At 37.5% G+C, this 18584-nt stretch overlaps 2 protein-coding genes and 1 long non-coding RNA gene across 5 annotated transcripts in view; 1 reads left to right on the top strand and 2 right to left on the bottom strand.

Moving 5' to 3' along the window:
* The first annotated feature begins 7 nt into the window (after positions 1-7).
* Positions 8-8508, top strand: borcs8 (BLOC-1 related complex subunit 8). Of its 3 annotated transcripts, none has more exons than XM_030131802.1 (6): positions 8-150; positions 343-455; positions 2667-2731; positions 2963-3070; positions 4033-4097; positions 7283-8508. In XM_030131802.1, exons 1-5 carry the CDS (start codon positions 114-116, stop codon positions 4073-4075), a joined length of 366 nt encoding a protein of 121 aa, XP_029987662.1. In that variant the 5' UTR covers positions 8-113; the 3' UTR covers positions 4076-4097; positions 7283-8508. The 3 variants fall into 3 exon arrangements, with proteins under 3 accessions (XP_029987662.1, XP_029987660.1, XP_029987661.1); XM_030131800.1 differs by having other exon boundaries at positions 9-150; positions 4006-4097; XM_030131801.1 differs by lacking the exon at positions 4033-4097 and having other exon boundaries at positions 9-150.
* tmem221 (transmembrane protein 221) lies at positions 4388-9026 on the bottom strand. Its single transcript, XM_030131797.1, is given in 4 exon segments — positions 4388-6411; positions 7810-7895; positions 8721-8990; positions 8992-9026. Coding segments are annotated over 4 exon segments (936 nt in total). The 3' UTR covers positions 4388-5866.
* A 223-nt stretch (positions 9027-9249) lies between these two features.
* Positions 9250-18584, bottom strand: part of LOC115417756 (uncharacterized) — a 20818-nt gene continuing 11483 nt past the window's right edge. Inside the window, exon 3 of the long non-coding RNA XR_003935200.1 lies at positions 9250-9431. This is a non-coding gene — a long non-coding RNA (uncharacterized LOC115417756). The remainder of the gene's footprint in view (positions 9432-18584) is intronic.

The raw sequence follows: 18584 nt of genomic DNA, 5'->3' as shown, positions 1-18584 counted from the left end.
TGACACACAGTAACAAAAATACGGAAGGAGCCGGTGTGAGGTCAGGTGACACCACTGGACCGCAGCTGTTCTCCGGTGTTATTGTTTTAAGATTACCAAAAACACCCTGCATTATGGAGGACCAGGAGATGCAACTGAAAGTCAGGCGAGGTAACACATTATCTTAATATTTTATCATGGTACTTACCTCATTTTTGCTCGTACAAGGCTGCACTTTGTCTATTAATTGATGCTAACTCGCTAAGCTAATCGGCTGTCATTCGTCAGAGTCTGCTGTTATTTCGTTAATTTTTAAGATACGACGTAGGTTTTTACATACGCTGGTCTCTGTCTTGTTTCTAGTGACTGATAAATTCACGGAGAGCATGTATGTCCTGGCCAACGAGCCTTCAGTGGCTCTGTACAGACTGCAGGAGCACGTCAGGAGGTCTCTACCGGAGCTGGTGCAACACAAGGTGTCCAGGTTATGTTCCTCTGTTAGAGATGAAAAACATAAAAGGTGGAGTTAGAGAGAAGGGATGGGTGGACATGAGATGGTGTAATGTCTACACTGAGTAGAAATGACAATATTAAATTCACATAGGTTACCAAACATCAACACTGTTTCTTAATGGAACAAGTGGTGCCAGGCACAACAAACCCCGCCCCTTGCACTTATACTCAGTGCCAATGAAAACGCAACACTTGAAGATCCTTATATTTTTTTAAATCGATGAGGATTTTTATTCCATAGGCTCTTTGGAATTAATCATAGGCCATTTCTATACAGTAAAAATTTAAAAAATCACATCCAAATTTGTTGACAAAAAATAAGGATAAAGAAAGAAACTGAAGGATCCCCAAAACCAAAAGTCACAAAATTCAGTTCTAGAATTCAGTATGGAATATGACCTCCGTTTGCATTCATACAGGCTGTAATACGCCTTCTCATGGACCTCACAAGCCTTCTGATGTTGTCCTGGGGTATATTAACCCACTCTTCCTCCAGAGCTGTAACCAGTTCTTGTCTGTTCTGCGGAGCACAAGTCCTATTGGCAACACGGCCAGTTTCTTCATGCCTCTGTTGCATCCTGACTATGGTGGACACATTGCATCCAAAACGGCGCGCCACCTGCCGAGCAGAGATTCCGGCCTCCAGAAGCCCCATAGCATGGCATCTTTGGTCATGTGTCAGTCTAGGCATCGCTGAGTTATTGCAAATGATTTTCGTGCTTTTCAGCTTGCCTTTATGTACAGAACATGACCACTCCTTAACTGACCACAATTCCTTAAGATGAGCAGTTCATTGCTGAGCAATGAGAAAAACAAGTCTTATGAATGCAGACAAGTTCATTCAAACGTGACAATAGCTCAACCCGTCTCAGGTTGTTAAGAAATTGTCTGGGATTATCTTATACAGGTGAAACTTAAACATATTGATGCAGCTCAGGAACAATAAAACACATTCAAGTGTTGCGTTTTCATTGGCACTGAGTATATTTCGCCCAATATAAGTTAATGGGAAGTTTCTAAAAATTCATAAAAAATTTGAACTTGGACCTACTTTTCCCAAAATGTAATCACATCTATTCTGAGTCACTGGCAGTCTATAAATCCAATTTGGTATGAATTCAACCAATAGTTTTGCTGCTATAGACACTTGGATTTTCATCCATATTTTGGAAACGGGGGGAAAAAAGATTTTAAAAATTCATAAAAAATGCGGAATTTGACCTACTGTTCTCAAAATGTAATCAGATCTATTCTGGGTCACTGGCAATCTATAAACCCAATCTGGTGTGAATTCAACCAATAGTTTTGCTACTAGACTGTTAATGAACAAACAAACAAAGAAATAAACCAAAAACTACAAAAGCACTCAGAAAGTGCAGATCTCTGCCAAGGCAGATCAGCCCCCCCACCCCCATCACCACCAATCATTTGTAATCATTTGTTCCTTGTGCCAGTATCAACATTTCCTGAAAACTTCATCCAAATCTGTCCATAACTTTTTGAGTTATCTTGCTAACAGACAGACAGACAGACAGACAGACAAACCCCAATGAAAACATAACCTCTGCCGTTACACTTGGCTGGGGTAACAATACCCCATGCCTCCCCTTCGGGAGGTAGGATAATAAGTGAATACATACATAGAATGGAGCCTTACACTCATAGAATACAAGGATAAGTAGCTAAAAAAAGATGTGTGTTCAGTATCCGACATATGTGATTCTGTTATTACAGGGTTTTAAATCAAAAGTAGTGTCTTACAGAAGCAGTATTACATGTAAAATTCCAATACTATTTCCATGTTCCAGTGAAAAGTCACTGTTATTGTACTCTAAGATGACATCCCTATTTTAACACTGGATGTCACTTAGTAGGTTTGATTACTCGTATGACTTGAGTCTGTCTAGTAATTACAGTAACTAAAATATGAGACATCAGACTACTCTTTAACTTCTTTGTTCATGTTTGTGAAGCGAAGTAATTCTTGAGGATGCAGTTAAAGCCTGGATTTAGAGTGTTATTGCCTGAATTGTAAAGACCAAGTATTCAAAATGCATAGTAAATTAAAAATACTGATTTGAATTACAGTGCTATATTCTCTTGTTTGCATGAATATGTGAAGACAAAAACAGTGGTTATGTAATGTTTTCTTTCCTGTCACTTTACCCATATAGACGGACATGCAGAGTTGGGAGGAGCAGAGTCAAGGAGCAATCTATACTGTGGAGTATGCATGCAGGTGAGCTGATGTGCACATGTGAGGGGGCTTTAAGAAGTTTGTGGAAAAAGGACAGTTGGAAAAAACAGCTTTTAAGTCCATCTGTGTAAAACTGATGTGATTTAAACCATGTCAAAGGTATGTTCTTTTTCTTTGACCTTTTTGAAGCCCCCTCATACATATTTCCTAAACTTTATCAGCTCATTGGTCAATGTGACTCATGACATTTTTTTCATCTGTTGGTTTTTGCAGTGCTGTGAAGAGCATGACAAACAGCAGTTTGTATTTCAAAAACATAGATGGACTGCTTCGGCAGACCATCAGCATGAAGGAGCAGATTAGCAGCTCTCAAGGACGCAGGTAGGAGGCAGTACCAAGCATGTCCACTGGCAGAGGGGTGTCCAACATGTGCACAGTGATAGAAACATACAGCTAAAAACAACCTCAAGCACCAACAAATAATGCCTACCTTGCCAGTAATTACAAGATCCAACTTTAGACCCTTGTGTTTATTTTTCTTATTTTTGTTTTTGTTCCTAAATGAACCTTGCTTCCCTTTTTAATTAAGCTAGAATTCATAATCATTTACATTAGTTAATATATTTGGACATCAGCCAATTTAGGCTACGTTCAGACTGCAGGCAAATGTGGCCCAAATCCAATTTTTTTGCCCATGTGTGACCTGTATCCAATCTGTTAAAGACAGTTTGAACAGCACAAGTCAGATTTTTTCAAATTCGCCCCAGGCCACTTTCATATATGGTCCTAAATCCGATATGTATCTGATATTTTTCCATGCGACTTCAGTCTGAACAGCCAGGTCACATTTATCTGACCTTTACGTCACTGAAAATGTGACAAATACCACAATCCTGTGCCCCAGGAGGAGGAGAGGCGGGAAAAACATACTTCTGTAAATACAATGCATGCCTGCGTAGTCACATATTACATCAGGACCTCTTTTGCACATGTGGGTCACTTCAGGGTCGCATTCAGTTCATACGCAAAACTGATGGAAGTTGCATTTAGTGTGTAATATGAACAAACACACAAAAACATTGGATTTCACCAAAAAATCCAAATTGTGCATTAAGACCTGCTGTCTGAACGTAGCCATAAACTGTTTTCCACTTTATGATTTTTTTTTCTCCAAGTATTTGCATCCCCCTGTAACTGCTTGGAGTTATTGCTTCACAGGCTTGTTCTGAGCTCGTCATGGTTAATGAGAACTCCCTATTTTGTTTTGTGTTGTATTTGTCTTTGTTGTTTTGTTTTCCACTGACCCATGCATGAAGCTTATGTGACGTGAAACCCCCTCCTAGTCCCCTTGTCTCTGCTCCTCATGTTCCATCCACCTCCTCATGACCTCTGGACAGAGGTGTCTAAGGTTAGTAGTTTATCCAAATATGAGGCAATAATACGTATATTTAAGCCTCTTCTGAGCTTTCTCAATTACATGATTTCAAGATCCAGTTTTTAAAACCACTTTACAACAAGGATTTTATTTAAGGTTGGTATGAAATCATTTTGTATTACATACAATAAATCATCTGCACACTGTGCAGAGTTTCCAGCTAAAAACCTACCATATACGGTAGAATGAAGTATTTACATTATTACAGTGAGTATGTTTACATGCACACAAATATTCTACAATTTTTTTGAATATGAGTATTCTGAATTTGGGATTTCTTACAGTAAACCCTATTTTGACTGTGGGATTTATTGATTAATGTTACAGTGTTTGAAAGTTGTTGTTTTGGGTTTTTTTACTTCATTGGGCAAAACTTCAACAATTTCCTTTCAGCTTATTATAATTCAAGTGGCCTGAGCAAAAATAAGAATTTTACCCCTTGTCTGAACTTTATTTGTTTTTAGGTTGTAGAAAATCTACAACCTAGAGCTTTTAAATATATGTAGTTAGTGGTTGCTGTTAGATTTGCTCAGACTTGACTATAGTGCTCTGTGACTGGACAAAGGCTTGTATACTGAAGTGCATTGCTGTGCTTTTTTACACCTTCAGGTCATGTATACAGGTATTTATATCTAGTGTTGGATTGAAGGGAGAGAGCAGCAGGAAGGTGTGCATTTTCAAATTCTGACATTTTTTCCCTCTGAATTTAGCTCCTGCAGCTTTAAGACTTGTGAAATATGCTAATCGTATTTGGGTTTTAGGAGAATTCTTTGCACATGTGTACAGCACATTCAGAACATGCATTAGTTGCAACACATGGCCAATAGTTATGCTAAGCTGGGGTAAAGACAAACATCGTCTCTGGAAGACATCGATGCTCCAAAAGAAAAGGGATTTAAGGAAGGTAGCACATTTTTAAACATTATGAAAAAGGATTTTGCAGTTTTGGCCACGTGCACTTATTGAAACACTGACCTTTTCAGGAAGGTGTTTGAAGGAATAAAAGAGGGAGCTATAAAATGGAACATTTGTCACCACTGAAAACCTCTTAAAATGTTTAATGAGATTATGAATGACTGCATCTAAACAGAAATAACAGTGCAATACTCACTTTCATGTAAACAGCTCAGTAGGAGTTTTTCCTTCTTTGGACTAAGGGCAAAAACAGAATATTTTATGTATGTGAATATGATAAATGACTGACAGAACATTGATACTTGTATGAGACCAGGTTCATTCATGCAAAACACAAAATCACAGAATGAGAATAAATCATGTGATGAATATCTATAAATAATTGCAGGTATTTTGGGACTAAACCCAGAATGGGGTCCTTTGCATGGAAGTGTTTAATTTAGAACCTCGGCTTAACAGTAAACACAGTAGAAACCTGGGAAAGTAATGCATAAATGTAGTTTGATCTTTAAACAGGCTCAATACTATATTTTTGTATCACCCAGCATTTATTTTAGGAAATGGACCTTTGGATTTTTGTACAAAATGAATAAAATGTGGACATGTACTACAAATGTGGGAGGTGCATTCATAAATCATAGCAGGTCCCCAAATATTTGTAGCCCTGGACTTGCTGACCTGGTCCCAGTTCATACAGCATGTTCAAATCTTTACAAAATTGTGGATAAACATGTTAAAGGACACAAATGGACAGTTTTGTATCTAATGTACAGATGACACTTGCATTAAACGTCCACTTTAATGAAGGTCATCTTAGTTTACTAATGTCACACAAGAGTAGAGTCTTTAGCTGAAATCCCAGACTTCCGTGCAAGGACGCTCCTCATCTCATTGTTGACCCCGTTCCATGGCTTAACCTGGGTCTGCAGTAGACCAGATTCTGTAGACAGTGTCCTGTGCATTCGCGGGCAGCTGCCGCCGATGCTGTAACCGTCTTTATCACTAGCCTGGCCCTGGGACCCTCCAGAAGGGGAGTACTGCTGGTGCTGGTGGAGTTCTCTTGGTTTTGGGTTGCCACATGGAGGGTAAGAGATGTGATGCTGGAGGTGAGACTGGGTGCGGTGCATCCGCGGTTTGTCCACGCCGATTTTGAGCTCACAGGGCCGAGAGACGGGCGTGCTGCTACTGCTGCTGTGGTCGTTTTGGAACAGAGTGTTGAGGTGATCGCTGCGGTATTTCTTTGCCGTCTTAGAAGCTTTGACCAGAGAGTGAATCACAACAACCAGCAGGATCAGGATCCCAGAGGAGAGGACACAGGCACTGGCAATGCCCGTCTCCACCTCAAAGATGAGGAGCATAAAGATGGACATGGCTGCAAATGGGAAAAAAAGAGGAGGATTTATAATATTTTACTCTATGATCAGCAGTATAATAATACCAGACTTGGTACAGTTTCATTTTGTCCTACAATTGATCAAAAAATTGGAAAACCACTTTCCTCTTCACATTAGTTTTTGAAATATTCTGAACAAACAAAATTAACAAATCAGGCCTAAAACTGTTTTTTTTTATTTATTTTATTTTTTTTTTATTATCTCTGCCAAGGAGGTTACGTTTTCATCGGGGTTTGTTTGGTTGTTTGTTTGTGTCTGTTAGCAAGATAACTCAAAAAGTTATGGATGGATTTTGATGAAATTTTCAGGAAACGTTGATACTGGCACAAGGAACAACTGATTAAATTTTGGTGGTTATGGGGGGGGGCTGATATGCCTTGGCGGAGGTCTGTGCTCTCCGAGTGCTTTTCTAGTTGAACCAGGTTTGTCCAATTGAGATGGGAGATCGCTTTTTCAAGGGAGACCTGGCTAAGACGGCAGCAATACAGTCACTTCATTACAGTTTTACAATAATAAAAGCATTTGCAAACATAGAAAAAAAACATATACAATCAGTCTAAACATTTACAGACAAACAGTCTTGATTCCAGAGTTTTATCGCTCTCTTTAAAGTCAGTCAAAGGAATCAGTGTTTGTAGATGGAGCTCAGACTGAAGCTTGTTCCAGGCACCAGGAGCTGAAAACCTATAAGATTTGTTTCCTAATTCAGTCCTAATCTTTGAAACAAACAGTTTCAAAGTGTTCATTGAGCGGAGATTATAACACCCATGATTCCATTTAAATTTGTTGACATGTTTAGTTCTTAAGTAAGTCAAAATATGTTTGTTTTATTTTTTGGGTTTTTTGCAGGAAAAGGACCATGGACTCAGGTATGCCAAAGGAAGGAGGAGAAAAACACAGCTCTGGGATGTGATGTGACTTCCTGAGAGCTGGTGGTCTTCATTTCGCAGTCCTACAACGTATACGTGTAGTGGCTGAAGTGGGGTCATGAGGGCAACACCTCCCCTTCACAATGGATCGGCTGCCTCCACTAACCCCCCCTACCCTCCACCCCCCCACGCCAGTACAAGCCGCTCAATGGAACACAGCACCACGGCACTGCCAGGTTCAGCATTAAAAACACTTAAGTCATGGACGTTGCTCAAAGAATGCATTGTTCTCTTGGACTCGCTGGACAGACCGGAAAGAAAACTGCAGCGCTGTTTCGGCCACTGCTATTGAAAATCCACTGTACCACCAGTGTCCTGTTATATTTAATATTACCGTTAGCTTTCATGCAGAACAGCAGTGCACAGTTGTAATGTCTATGACAGATTAAGGGACTCTGCTTTCTGTTAATGGAGAAAATCTACAATATTTATTTATGTTCTCATTACCTGCCAAGTATACAGCAACACCCAGGCAGAACAGACCCACGGCCACATGTCGAACCGCTCTGCTGTCCAAAAGGAACCAGTCCGCCCTGTGGGGAGAAAAGATACTGTCATTATGTTGAATGTAAGGGATCAGCATTTCCACTTATTGTTCAATCAGTGCACAAATGAAGACATTTTACAGAACAAACTTTCTGTGTCGACAGTCTTCATCTTTTTTTTTTTCTCCACCTCATTTGCACCTGCATTACACAATCGAAATGCTTTACTTCTCTCCTGAAAAGTTTCTCCTTCAGAACTTTGTAAAGTTATTATAAGCTCTGTTCAATTTGCCAATACTTTTGCGAAGCTCATTATTATTCAGATTGTCTTGGAATGTGCCCTCTGTCAGTGGGGAGGTCCTGGGTTATGCTACTGGATTTGTAAGCCAACGTGGGAAAAGGCCAGCTAGAGGGCCGTGTGCTGGGTGCATAATGAGAGGAAGGCTATTGTTTAGGCGGATTCGTAGGGTTTGAGAGGTGGGGGTGGGCGACAACTCTGCAGTGTGGGCCTCTGACATGTAAGGGAGCCTCTTTCATTCCAATGCAACTGAGTTTTCTGGTGATTGAACACATAATACTAGAATATGAGGTGCACTGAATAATCAAATGGAAAGTGGATTGCAATAGTCTTACAAAAGCCTAAAAAATAAAATGATTTTTTTTTTTTTTATAAAGACTAAATTTTTGACTATTTTCTGTTTCCTCTATAATACAAGTCTATGCATTGAGTGGATATCTTCAGGTATTTGACTGTAAAGTGGTCCCATGTGGGAGATCTAACCTCTAAACCTGATCCAAACAAGTCTAAATTAAATAATAATAATAATGATAATAATAATAATAATAATAATGCTTTAAGAGTGTCTGAAATACCTCTCAGTGTCTTGATCTCCTCTGCAGACCTCTGTGGAGAAGTATCCGTGGAGGAGACACACCACCACGGAGCTCAGATTGAGGGTGAGGGACAGGGCGGACAGGACCGTGGACACCGGCAGTAGGACGGCCCAGACGTGGCCGGGAAGGATCGCCGAGAAACCGGAGGAGGAGGGGGACTCTTTTACCGCCGCCTGTTGAGACTGGAGCTGGAAAATTAAAATCACCGATAGGACTGACATGATGGCAGATAAAACCCCCAGAGAGACAAACTAGGAGGGATCGCTGGCTGTAGGCGTGCGTCATGTTTATCCTAAACCACAGGTGATCCACACACAGAAAAAAAAAAAAAAAAAAAAAAAAAAAAAAAAAAGGTCGGACTTTTGGAAACAATTCCCCTAGAGAGAATTAAACTCGTAGATCTCTCCTAAAGTAAAAGTGCGCAGGCATCGCGTCCTGATGGGGTGTTGGGTGTTGTGTTGTGTCGGGTCCAGTGTGGTGGAATAGTTTCCTTCCTACCGTGGAGCGTTTGGCGGTGGTTTTTCCGGTGCTGCTCGTGCGCCCCGCTGCCCCGTCTGAGCATGTGATGTGCCTTAAATCTCCAGATTAAAAACTAAGCAACAACAATGGACTTTTTCTCCTGGATCTTCGGAAACAATGCGTTGACGTGGCCCTTAGAGAGGCTGAACTGAACCAAAGTCAATGAAAACACTCATTATCTTAATATAAACTCCTTAACCCTTTCATGCATGAATTATGAGAATGTTTTTCCTGAGTGTTTTTATTCCTCTTTACGCATGAAAAAAGCAATATGATTGAATTTTTTCTTTTTTTTTTTTTTTCTTTCTTTTTATGCATTTACTGACACACTGTGTGAAAACTATGAAATCCATTTTTTAATGCTGTTAATCTGTTCTCATATTTTAACATTCTATAACCTCCTGAGACCCAGTAATGCATTTTTGTCCTCTGTAGGGGACAAGAGTTTTACAGCTTTATGAAAAAAAAAAAAAAGGCTTTCCACTGCTAAGGACATTCCATAATTAAAAAAAATAAAAAATAAAAATCTATCTGAAAAAACAATCAGGACAGTTATTAAATGTAAAAAAGCCAAAACTTCTCCTTTCCTGGGTCTCTAGTTATTACTCAGATATGCAAAAAAAAAAAAAAAAAAAAAGTTGTTTTAAAAAAAACCCTGTTAATAGCCATTAGCAATTGATTTATACTCAAATATGTTACTGCAGGTCAGGTTGATCAAGAACAGTAATGGTATGAATTGCGTGGTATGGGATGATGCATAAGCGTCCACTGTGTTGGTTGATATGCCAGTAAAACAACAAAATTCATAAATATACAAGAAAACAACTTTGAATAGCTGTCCACTGTACTGACCACTATGCATGAAAGGGTTAATATAAAGTCCTTAACCCTTTCATGCATGAATTATGAGAACCATAATCAAAATGTTTTTCCTGAGTGTTTTTATTCCTCTTTACGCATGAAAAAAGTAATATGATTGATTTTTTTCTTTTTATAAACCTATTTTTCATGGGATAACAAAAATGTCCAGTCAGCTGGACACCATGCATTTACTGACATACTGTGTGAAAACTATGAAATCCATTTTTTAATGCTGTTAATCTATTCTCACATTTTAACATTCTATAACTTCCTGAGACCCTGCAATGCATTTTTGTCCTCTGTAGGGGACAAGAGTTTTACAGCTTTATGAAAAGAAGAAAAAAAAAAAGGCTTTCCACTGCTAAGGACATTCCATAATTAAAAAAAAATCTATCTGAAAAAACAATCAGAACAGTTATTAAATGTAAAAAAGCCAAAACTTTTCCTTTCCTGGGTCTCTAGTTATTACTCAGATATGCAAAAAAAAAAAAAAAGTTGTTTTAAAAAAAAAAACCCTGTTAATAGTCATTAGCAATTGATTTACACTCAAATATGTTACTGAAGATCAGGTTGATCAAGAACGGTAATGGTATGAATTGCGTTGTATGGGATGATGCATAAGCGTCCACTGTGTTGGTTGATATGCCAGTAAAACAACAAAATCCATGAATATACAAGAGAACAACTTTGAATAGCTGTCCACTGTACTGACCACTATGCATGAAAGGGTTAATATAAACTCCTTAACCCTTTCATACAGTGGACACTTATTCAAAACTGGTCTCTTGTATATTCATGGGTTTTGTTGTTTTAGTTCCATATCAGCCAACACAGTGGACCCCTATGCATCATCCCATACACTGACATTCATGCAATTACTGTAACTTTGCAATACTTGATAAGCCTGATCTGCAGTAACATGTTTGAGTGTAAATCAACTGCTTGTTGTTGATATTAGACTGGAATTAACAGTTTTTCTTAAACAAAAAGGATTTTTTTTTTTTTTTTGCATCTTATCTCCATAAAGTGAGTAATAACTAATATTAGAGTATGTTAAAATGTGACAAAACATCAGATTAGCAACACCAAAAAAATGTATTTCATAGTTTCACACAATATCAGTACATAAATGTTTCTTTGCTTCAAAAATTAAATGCATGGTGTCCAGCTGAGTGGACATTTTTACACCCCCATGAAAAATAGGTTCAATCACATTGTTTTTTTTTTTTTTTTCATGCCTAAAGAGGAATAAAAACACTCAGGAAAAAAATCTTGATTAAGGTTCTTATAATTCATGCATGACAAGGTTAAAGTAAAGTTACAGATACAAGACACTTAGATCTCTTTTTAAAGTTAAAGTAAATACATGTTTCTTTGCTTCAAAAATTAAATGCATGGTGTCCAGCTGAGTGGACATTTTTACACCCCCATGAAAAATAGGTTCAATCACTTTGTTTGTTTTTTTTCATGGCTAAAGAGGAATAAAAACACTCAGGAAAAAAATCTTGATTAAGGTTCTTATAATTCATGCATGAAAGGGTTAAAGTCCACTTTTAACTAACACATAAAAATATCTGGAGTTTTAAAAAAAAAACAAAAAACTGATATGTAAACATGACTAAAATCCATTTGAAGCTCACATGTGTTGCTCATATCCAGTCTTCTGTTAGATTAACCTACTTATGCGCGGCTGCAGGCCTTATAAAGTGATTAAAGGATTAGTACAGTTGTTTTCACTGTCTCTTTTGTCTCCCTGTGTCTATAGGGACATACACGACCGCTGTACATCACAAGAAAATATAAAGCCTTCTTACATCTGACAAGTTCCAGAGATGTTCGTGGGTAAAATAACACCGTCAGCAGGTGTACATTACAGCAAACTTTGGAGGAATTTGCAGTAGTGGGCTGCTACCTCAGCTAACCCGGGTTCATTGTAGAAAACAGCTTTTATTCTTGTTCCAACTCCCCAGACTCTCTGAATCTAATTAACTTTTCTCCAGTTGCCTTGGAAACATGCATAGTTTACTTTTTTCACTGCATCCACCGATTCAACTAACCTACACCGATACAAGACACTTAGATCTCTGGTGTTGTTTGATTCTAAATGAATTATCTGTCACTGTATATACATGCACATATATATATATATAAATGTATATATAGCTGACCAAAGAGCACCTTGACATACTTAAAGTCTGTGACTTGTACTACAGGGCCTTATTGTTCTGTCAAAGGTTGGTGGGGGGGTGGAGGGGTAAAGGTATAACCCTTATTCTGTTAAGATGCAGATAAGACTGTAGCTATAAAGGTACACAATGTGAACAATTGCACTCACATATGTACACTGACCATGGAGGCTATTTCTGAATTCGACAGCTTCACCACATGCTCTAAAAGGGTCGTGGCTGATCTTGTCGAAAGCAGAAGTGAGAAGTTTCAGGAAAATGAAAAAAAAAAAAATGGACGTGATAGAAAAGTTCTCATAAGCACCTTTATCTGTGTATAATTTCAGCTTTTTACAGTTCTCACTTTTCTGAAAGTCAGCCTTTAGTTAATGCCAGACTGATGCAGCTCTTACACTGTTTAAATAAATGAATGAAAATACACTTGCATAAACACCACACTGTAGAAAAATATAATTTCCCAGCAGTTGTAGGTGATTAGCTTTGTATTTACAGATGGGAGTTTGCACTATTCTCAGGCCCACGCACATGAATCCTGGAGGTAAAGCGATGTCAGCCTGCAGGGATGTTGCTAAGTATTGCATCAGATGCACAGTTTGAGACACCTCTGGGGATCTCAAACTGTACGTGTTCAGGTTCATGTGTCAGTGTCTGCCTTGCTGTGTGTGAGATAGAGCTGTTGTCCACACTTCCATGGATGCTCTGTGTTAATAAATTGCTGCTATATTATTTTTAGGAGTGCACTGTGTCACATCCCAAAAATAGCCAATAATGCAGCTCGTGCAGCAATTCAGTTATTGCATCTAAATATATCTATTAAGCAGGCAGCATCTCCAATTTTCTCTGGGATTTCAGCTTTTCTTTTGATTATTTTAATTTTATTTTTTACTTTTTTTCTGTCACTCCTCTCTCTTTCTGTCCTGTTTTGTTTTGTTTTTGTTTTTTTTTGTCACTCAGCTATAAAACATACATGGTCTGGGTAATTCAGCACATGGTATTTTCATCCAAAATATAAAATTAAGTTATAAATTGATGTCTTTCTGTGTTCTGCAGTGGAGCCTTGCTATTATTTCTCAACCCAGTCTCATATCAGAATGTGAAATAGCTACGTTTGTCCACAGTGCTAAACGTATCAGTCTCACAATTAGTTCTTTAAAACCTAACGTGTCATCGCTGACACACCTTGCACATATGCAGTTTGGATGGCTGTAATTATTTCTCTGTTTGTGCAATTGGAAAAATTCCAACAATTTCTGAAACCTGAGATGTTGCACTTTATATGTTTTATAGGGTCATTACAGTAATTTCACCCACACCTGTACTAGAAGTAGGAGAAGAAGCTGTTGTAGCAGTATTATAACATGCAGTAAATTGTAAATGACAGCTAGATTTTGAAAGATCTGGGGAAAAAAGTGACTCACTCACAGCATATTTTCCAACCTTTTTATGGTCAAAATAAGAAAAAAAAAGTCCAGGCAGATCATTTTAGACTTAGGATTTAAAGGGTTAGGGCCTGAAAATTGTAAAATATTCAGTTTTTTTAACCTATTCTTTTCCACTGGCCTGCGTCTGAGTCACATGACTTACATACCACATGCCTGTTGAGAGCGTTGGATAGTTGATCATCTCTATGTTTTTTTGTCGAACATAACTTGTGGGTGTGTTGCGTATAGTCTAGTGGTAGGTGTTTGTGTTATTTGGTCTTAACTATAGGTCTCTGTACAAAGGTGGACAAAACTAAAAATATAGTCTCAGTTCACACTTCACGAAGATTCTGTTTAGTTCTGACTTTTAGCACGTAGATGTACCGCGGAATTAATGCACAGAAGGACAGGAGAAATCATGTAGACAACTCCTCAGACAATGTATTTTAAGTTACTTTTGATCTGGAGGTGCATTACTTATCATATGTTGTGTATTAGCATTAAAATTAGACTTAATCACAAAATTTGAGATTAGAATCAAAATGTATTTGCAGGTATAATTACAATGCAGGTGACTGATGTAAATGTCTTTTTTCACGCATAACTGACGCATTTTCCTATTTACGCAAAATGATTTGCAGAATATACAAAACACACTGATATTAAAGTATTAGCAGTTAGAGACAAGGGGATGTTGTAGGATGTAATTTAACGTAAAAATCCAACTACAGTAAAAAAAAAAAAAAAAAAAAGTCAGTACTTGGTGTTTTTATACATCTTGAAAGTACATTTCAGAGGTAAATATTGTAATATTTATCTGTCAGCTTTAAGCTTTGATTACATTTCGCATTACATTTTTCATGCCCTTCCTGCCACATGTCTGCAAATCATCAACTGAAGTGCTACTTTTGTGGCAGTTCCAAAATATTTTTTTTCTCTATATTTATCTTTTCTTAAGTGATTTATCACCATTTATTAATAATATTATCCTTTGTATTTTGCATTTCTTCCAATGAATATCAGGCATTTCCTTATATTTAATTTACTGATCATGTAGACCAGGGACGTCAAACTCGTTTTAGCTCAGGGGCCACATTTAGCGCAAATTGATCTGCAGGGGGCCGGACCAGTAAAACAATAGCATAATAACAACTTGTAAATAATGACGACTCCAAACTTTTCTCTTTGTTTAAGTGCAATCAAAATAAAATTATGAAAATATGTACATTTACAAACTATCCAAACAAAAATGATATGAATAACCTGAAAAAAACTGAGATTTCTTGAGAAAAATAAGTGCAATTTCAACAATATTACACCTCAACTTACCATTTATACATGCATATTATGTACTGGCTCTACAAAGGCACCAAATATTTAATAACAGGAAGTATAATGTTAAAATTTTACTGACAAAATTTCAGATTTGTCACATTTTATTGTTAAAGGATAGTTTGTAAATGTCAATATTTTCATAATTTAATGTAAGTTTTTACACTAAAACAAAGAGAAAAATATGGAGTTGTCATTATTTATAGGTGTAATGTAATATTATGTTTTTTGCAATGAACTAAGAAAATTTGGAGTCATTATTTATAGGTTATTCTGCTATTATTTAGTTGAGATCACATTGTCCTGTGTGTGGAACCTGAACAAAAATGAGTTCGACATCCTTGATTGTGAATATCTGAAGTGTCATTTTTGTAAATTCATCCCGTGGGCCGGACTGGAACCTTTGATGGCTGGATTTGACCCCCGGGCGGCATGTTTGACACCCCTGATGTAGACGTTCATAAAAGCTCAGATTAAAGTTGATGGTTATTACATTAAAAACTGAAAAAAAACTGAAAAAAAGTGACGTTTTCAGCAAAATATACATTAAGTAAACATTAAACATGTGTCTCCATCCACTGTCATTGATCCAACTCCATGGGTTTTACTGGTGAATCAATGTTGTTGAAGATGACAGTGTTTCCACGGTAACTACGGAGCCTCTGAACGTCCAAATGGGTCATATCTGGTGACTATGAAAAGATGACAAACTGTATTTTACACCACTTATTTACATGGATTGATAGGATTAGTGGTTCAGAAGTTATTAAACATTTTAGATCACTAGATGGTTTTGGTCGTCGATGGCTGTGTGGGTCTTTACGGGTTAATGATGAGGCGTCTTATTTAAGGGTTGAGAAAACTCTCCTCTTTCTTAAGATACTATACTCCTGGATTATCTGGAAAATGCATTGCCACCACACTATTTTGACCCTGTAGAGTATGGTACACTGCTGTGCTCAACAGTATACAAGTAGTTAAAATGAGCTCAGCCTTAAAGCAGCGTACGACTTTATCACATTTTTTTTTTTAAATGTGCCAAACCCCAGTGATAGCCTCATTATCACTAATCCATGAGTTGGTCTGTGCTTATGCACCTGAATCCCTTCCCTCACAGTGAAATACTTTTAAGATGACTCCCATAGTCTGTTTGTTTACATAATAAACCAAAACATCGCTCAGGCCTTTTCGGAAATTTTGGCGTGAATTGCATTGTGGGAATGGGAATTCGACGCAGCAACAATTTGGCTGTCTCTTGGTGAATACTGAACCCAAATGACGCCTTTACCTCCATACACCGGCAATACTCATTCTTTAAAGGAATGATATTTTTGTATTTTTTTTAAAAAATGGAATTATGCATTTTAAAACATTTCCCTGTGGTCTACATAAACTGTAAATGCTCTGCTTGGGTTTGAATTCTTCATTAATTCAACTCCACAGGTCCATCTTCAACCCTATTTCTGAGTAATGACACCAGAAAGGTCGTTTTGAGCGCTGGCCCTTTAAATGCCAATGAGTCACTTCAGCCCCCCCCCCCCCCCCCCCCCCCCAGGTTGTTGGCTGTGCTGCTCTGTCCTGTTCAACCAACAACTGAACATTTTAGGTAACTGGCTCGAAGTTTGGACATATTTTCAGTTTGGACTACAACCGCTACTGCTGACAAACAATTAGGGCGTACTCTGAGAAATGTTCATCAGAAGTCTTAACCTTATATGTGCAAATGTTGTGACGTAACTAGTTATAGATGTAACAAATGAAGCAGGAATTAGAACAGGTTGTAGAAATCCACTCGATTTTGCCAAAATGAATACAAAGATAGGTTTGCGGCACCTGGAGGGTTCAAATTCAAAATTTTGAAATATTAGGGTCCAAATACACAAATAAATGAACCAAAGACTAATAAAAATGGGTTTAGCAAAATATGACCCTTTTAAAACAACCTTGGTGGACTGTATAATTTAATGTTTTAGCAATCTGGCTTGTTTTCTTGCCAAATCCGTGAGAAACCGCTTTAAGTGATTTATTTATAACAACACTACCCTCTGTATTTTGCATTTTGTACTGTAAATCATGCATTTTCCAAAAAAAATTCAAGTGAAGGAATGCTTCTAGGACCAAAAAAGAGTTTGCTCGAGGTGCTCTTTGGAAAAGAGGATTCATAAAGTAGAAACCAAACTGGAAGAAAAAGTCCAAGGCACTCTCTTTAAACATGAAAATGCCTTTATTACCATTGCATGGTCATATCTAGACCTAAAAAAAAACACCTGTACACGTTTCGGCTTCAAGCCTTCATCAGGAAGTCAAAAAAGTTTAAAACAAACAAACAAACAAAAAAAACCCTGCATTTTCCTATATTTAGTTACTATATTTGATTTAGATGTTCATGAAAGCTTAGAGTTAATTCAAAGGTTATTATATCAAAATAGGCAAAACTGAAAAAAAGTGACTTGTTCAGCAAAAATATCAATAACTGAATGTAAAACTAAGTGTCTCCATCCACTGTCATTTGTCAAACTCCATGGGTTTTACTGGTGAATCAATGTTGTAGAAGATGATGGTGTTTCCATGTTCACTACAGAGCCTCTGAACGTCCAAATGGGTCATATCTGATGACCATGAAAAGATGAATAACTGTATTTTACACAAATTATTTACACGTATTGATAGAATTAGTGGATCAGAAGTTATTAAACATTGCAGATCAATAGGTGCATTTGGTCGACAGTGGAGGTTTGGGTCTTCATGGGTTAAGCAATAAAATGCAATAAAACATGTTAATGCAGCAGTAAAATTAATTCTAAAAACATCTTGTACAGTAGTAGAACACTGCAGTAACATGCCTAGTGGCTAGTTGAACTTTTCATACATATGTTTCATTGTGTTGATACTCACATGCAGTGGAGTATCTTCACACTGTGGTAGCAGTCCTAAGAACAGACTCTGAATGAGTCTTCTGAACACTGTGGCTCAATAATATACTGGAGTATTTTTTTCAGTCTTTATGCAAATCACTTTTGCCCTTATGTACTTTCTACACATACATCCTTTCACTCATTTTAACTTCTTTTTATACAGCCTATGTTTTAATCATCTGTAGCCCCTGTTGCAGTGTAAAAACCTGAGAGTCACACTGCCCTGAATGTCAGATAGAGTGAATGCCCTTAGCCCTCAAAGACCCAAACAACCACCACCGACCACAAGCATCCACCGATCTAAAAAGTTTAATAACTTTTAATCCACTAATCCTATCAGTACATGTAAATATTCCTGTTAAATGCAATTTTTCAGCTTTTAGTTGTGTCTTGTTTGGAGTCTCCTTGGAAACACCATCATCTTCTGATACACTGACTCATTATTTAACGTAGTTTGACGTATTACAAATGCTTATGGATGTTTTTATGTTTAGTTAATGATACATTTTGCTGAAAAAGTCACTTTTTCTACAGTTTTCTCTCATCTGATACAATAACCTTTGAAATTACTCTAAGATTTAATGAACATCTACATGATCTATACATTCA

The sequence above is a fragment of the Sphaeramia orbicularis genome, chromosome 4 (assembly GCF_902148855.1).
Source record: "Sphaeramia orbicularis chromosome 4, fSphaOr1.1, whole genome shotgun sequence".
NCBI lineage: Eukaryota > Metazoa > Chordata > Actinopteri > Kurtiformes > Apogonidae > Sphaeramia > Sphaeramia orbicularis.
The sequence above is the reverse complement of the archived record's forward strand: the minus strand, read 5'-3'. Positions and strand labels throughout refer to the sequence as shown.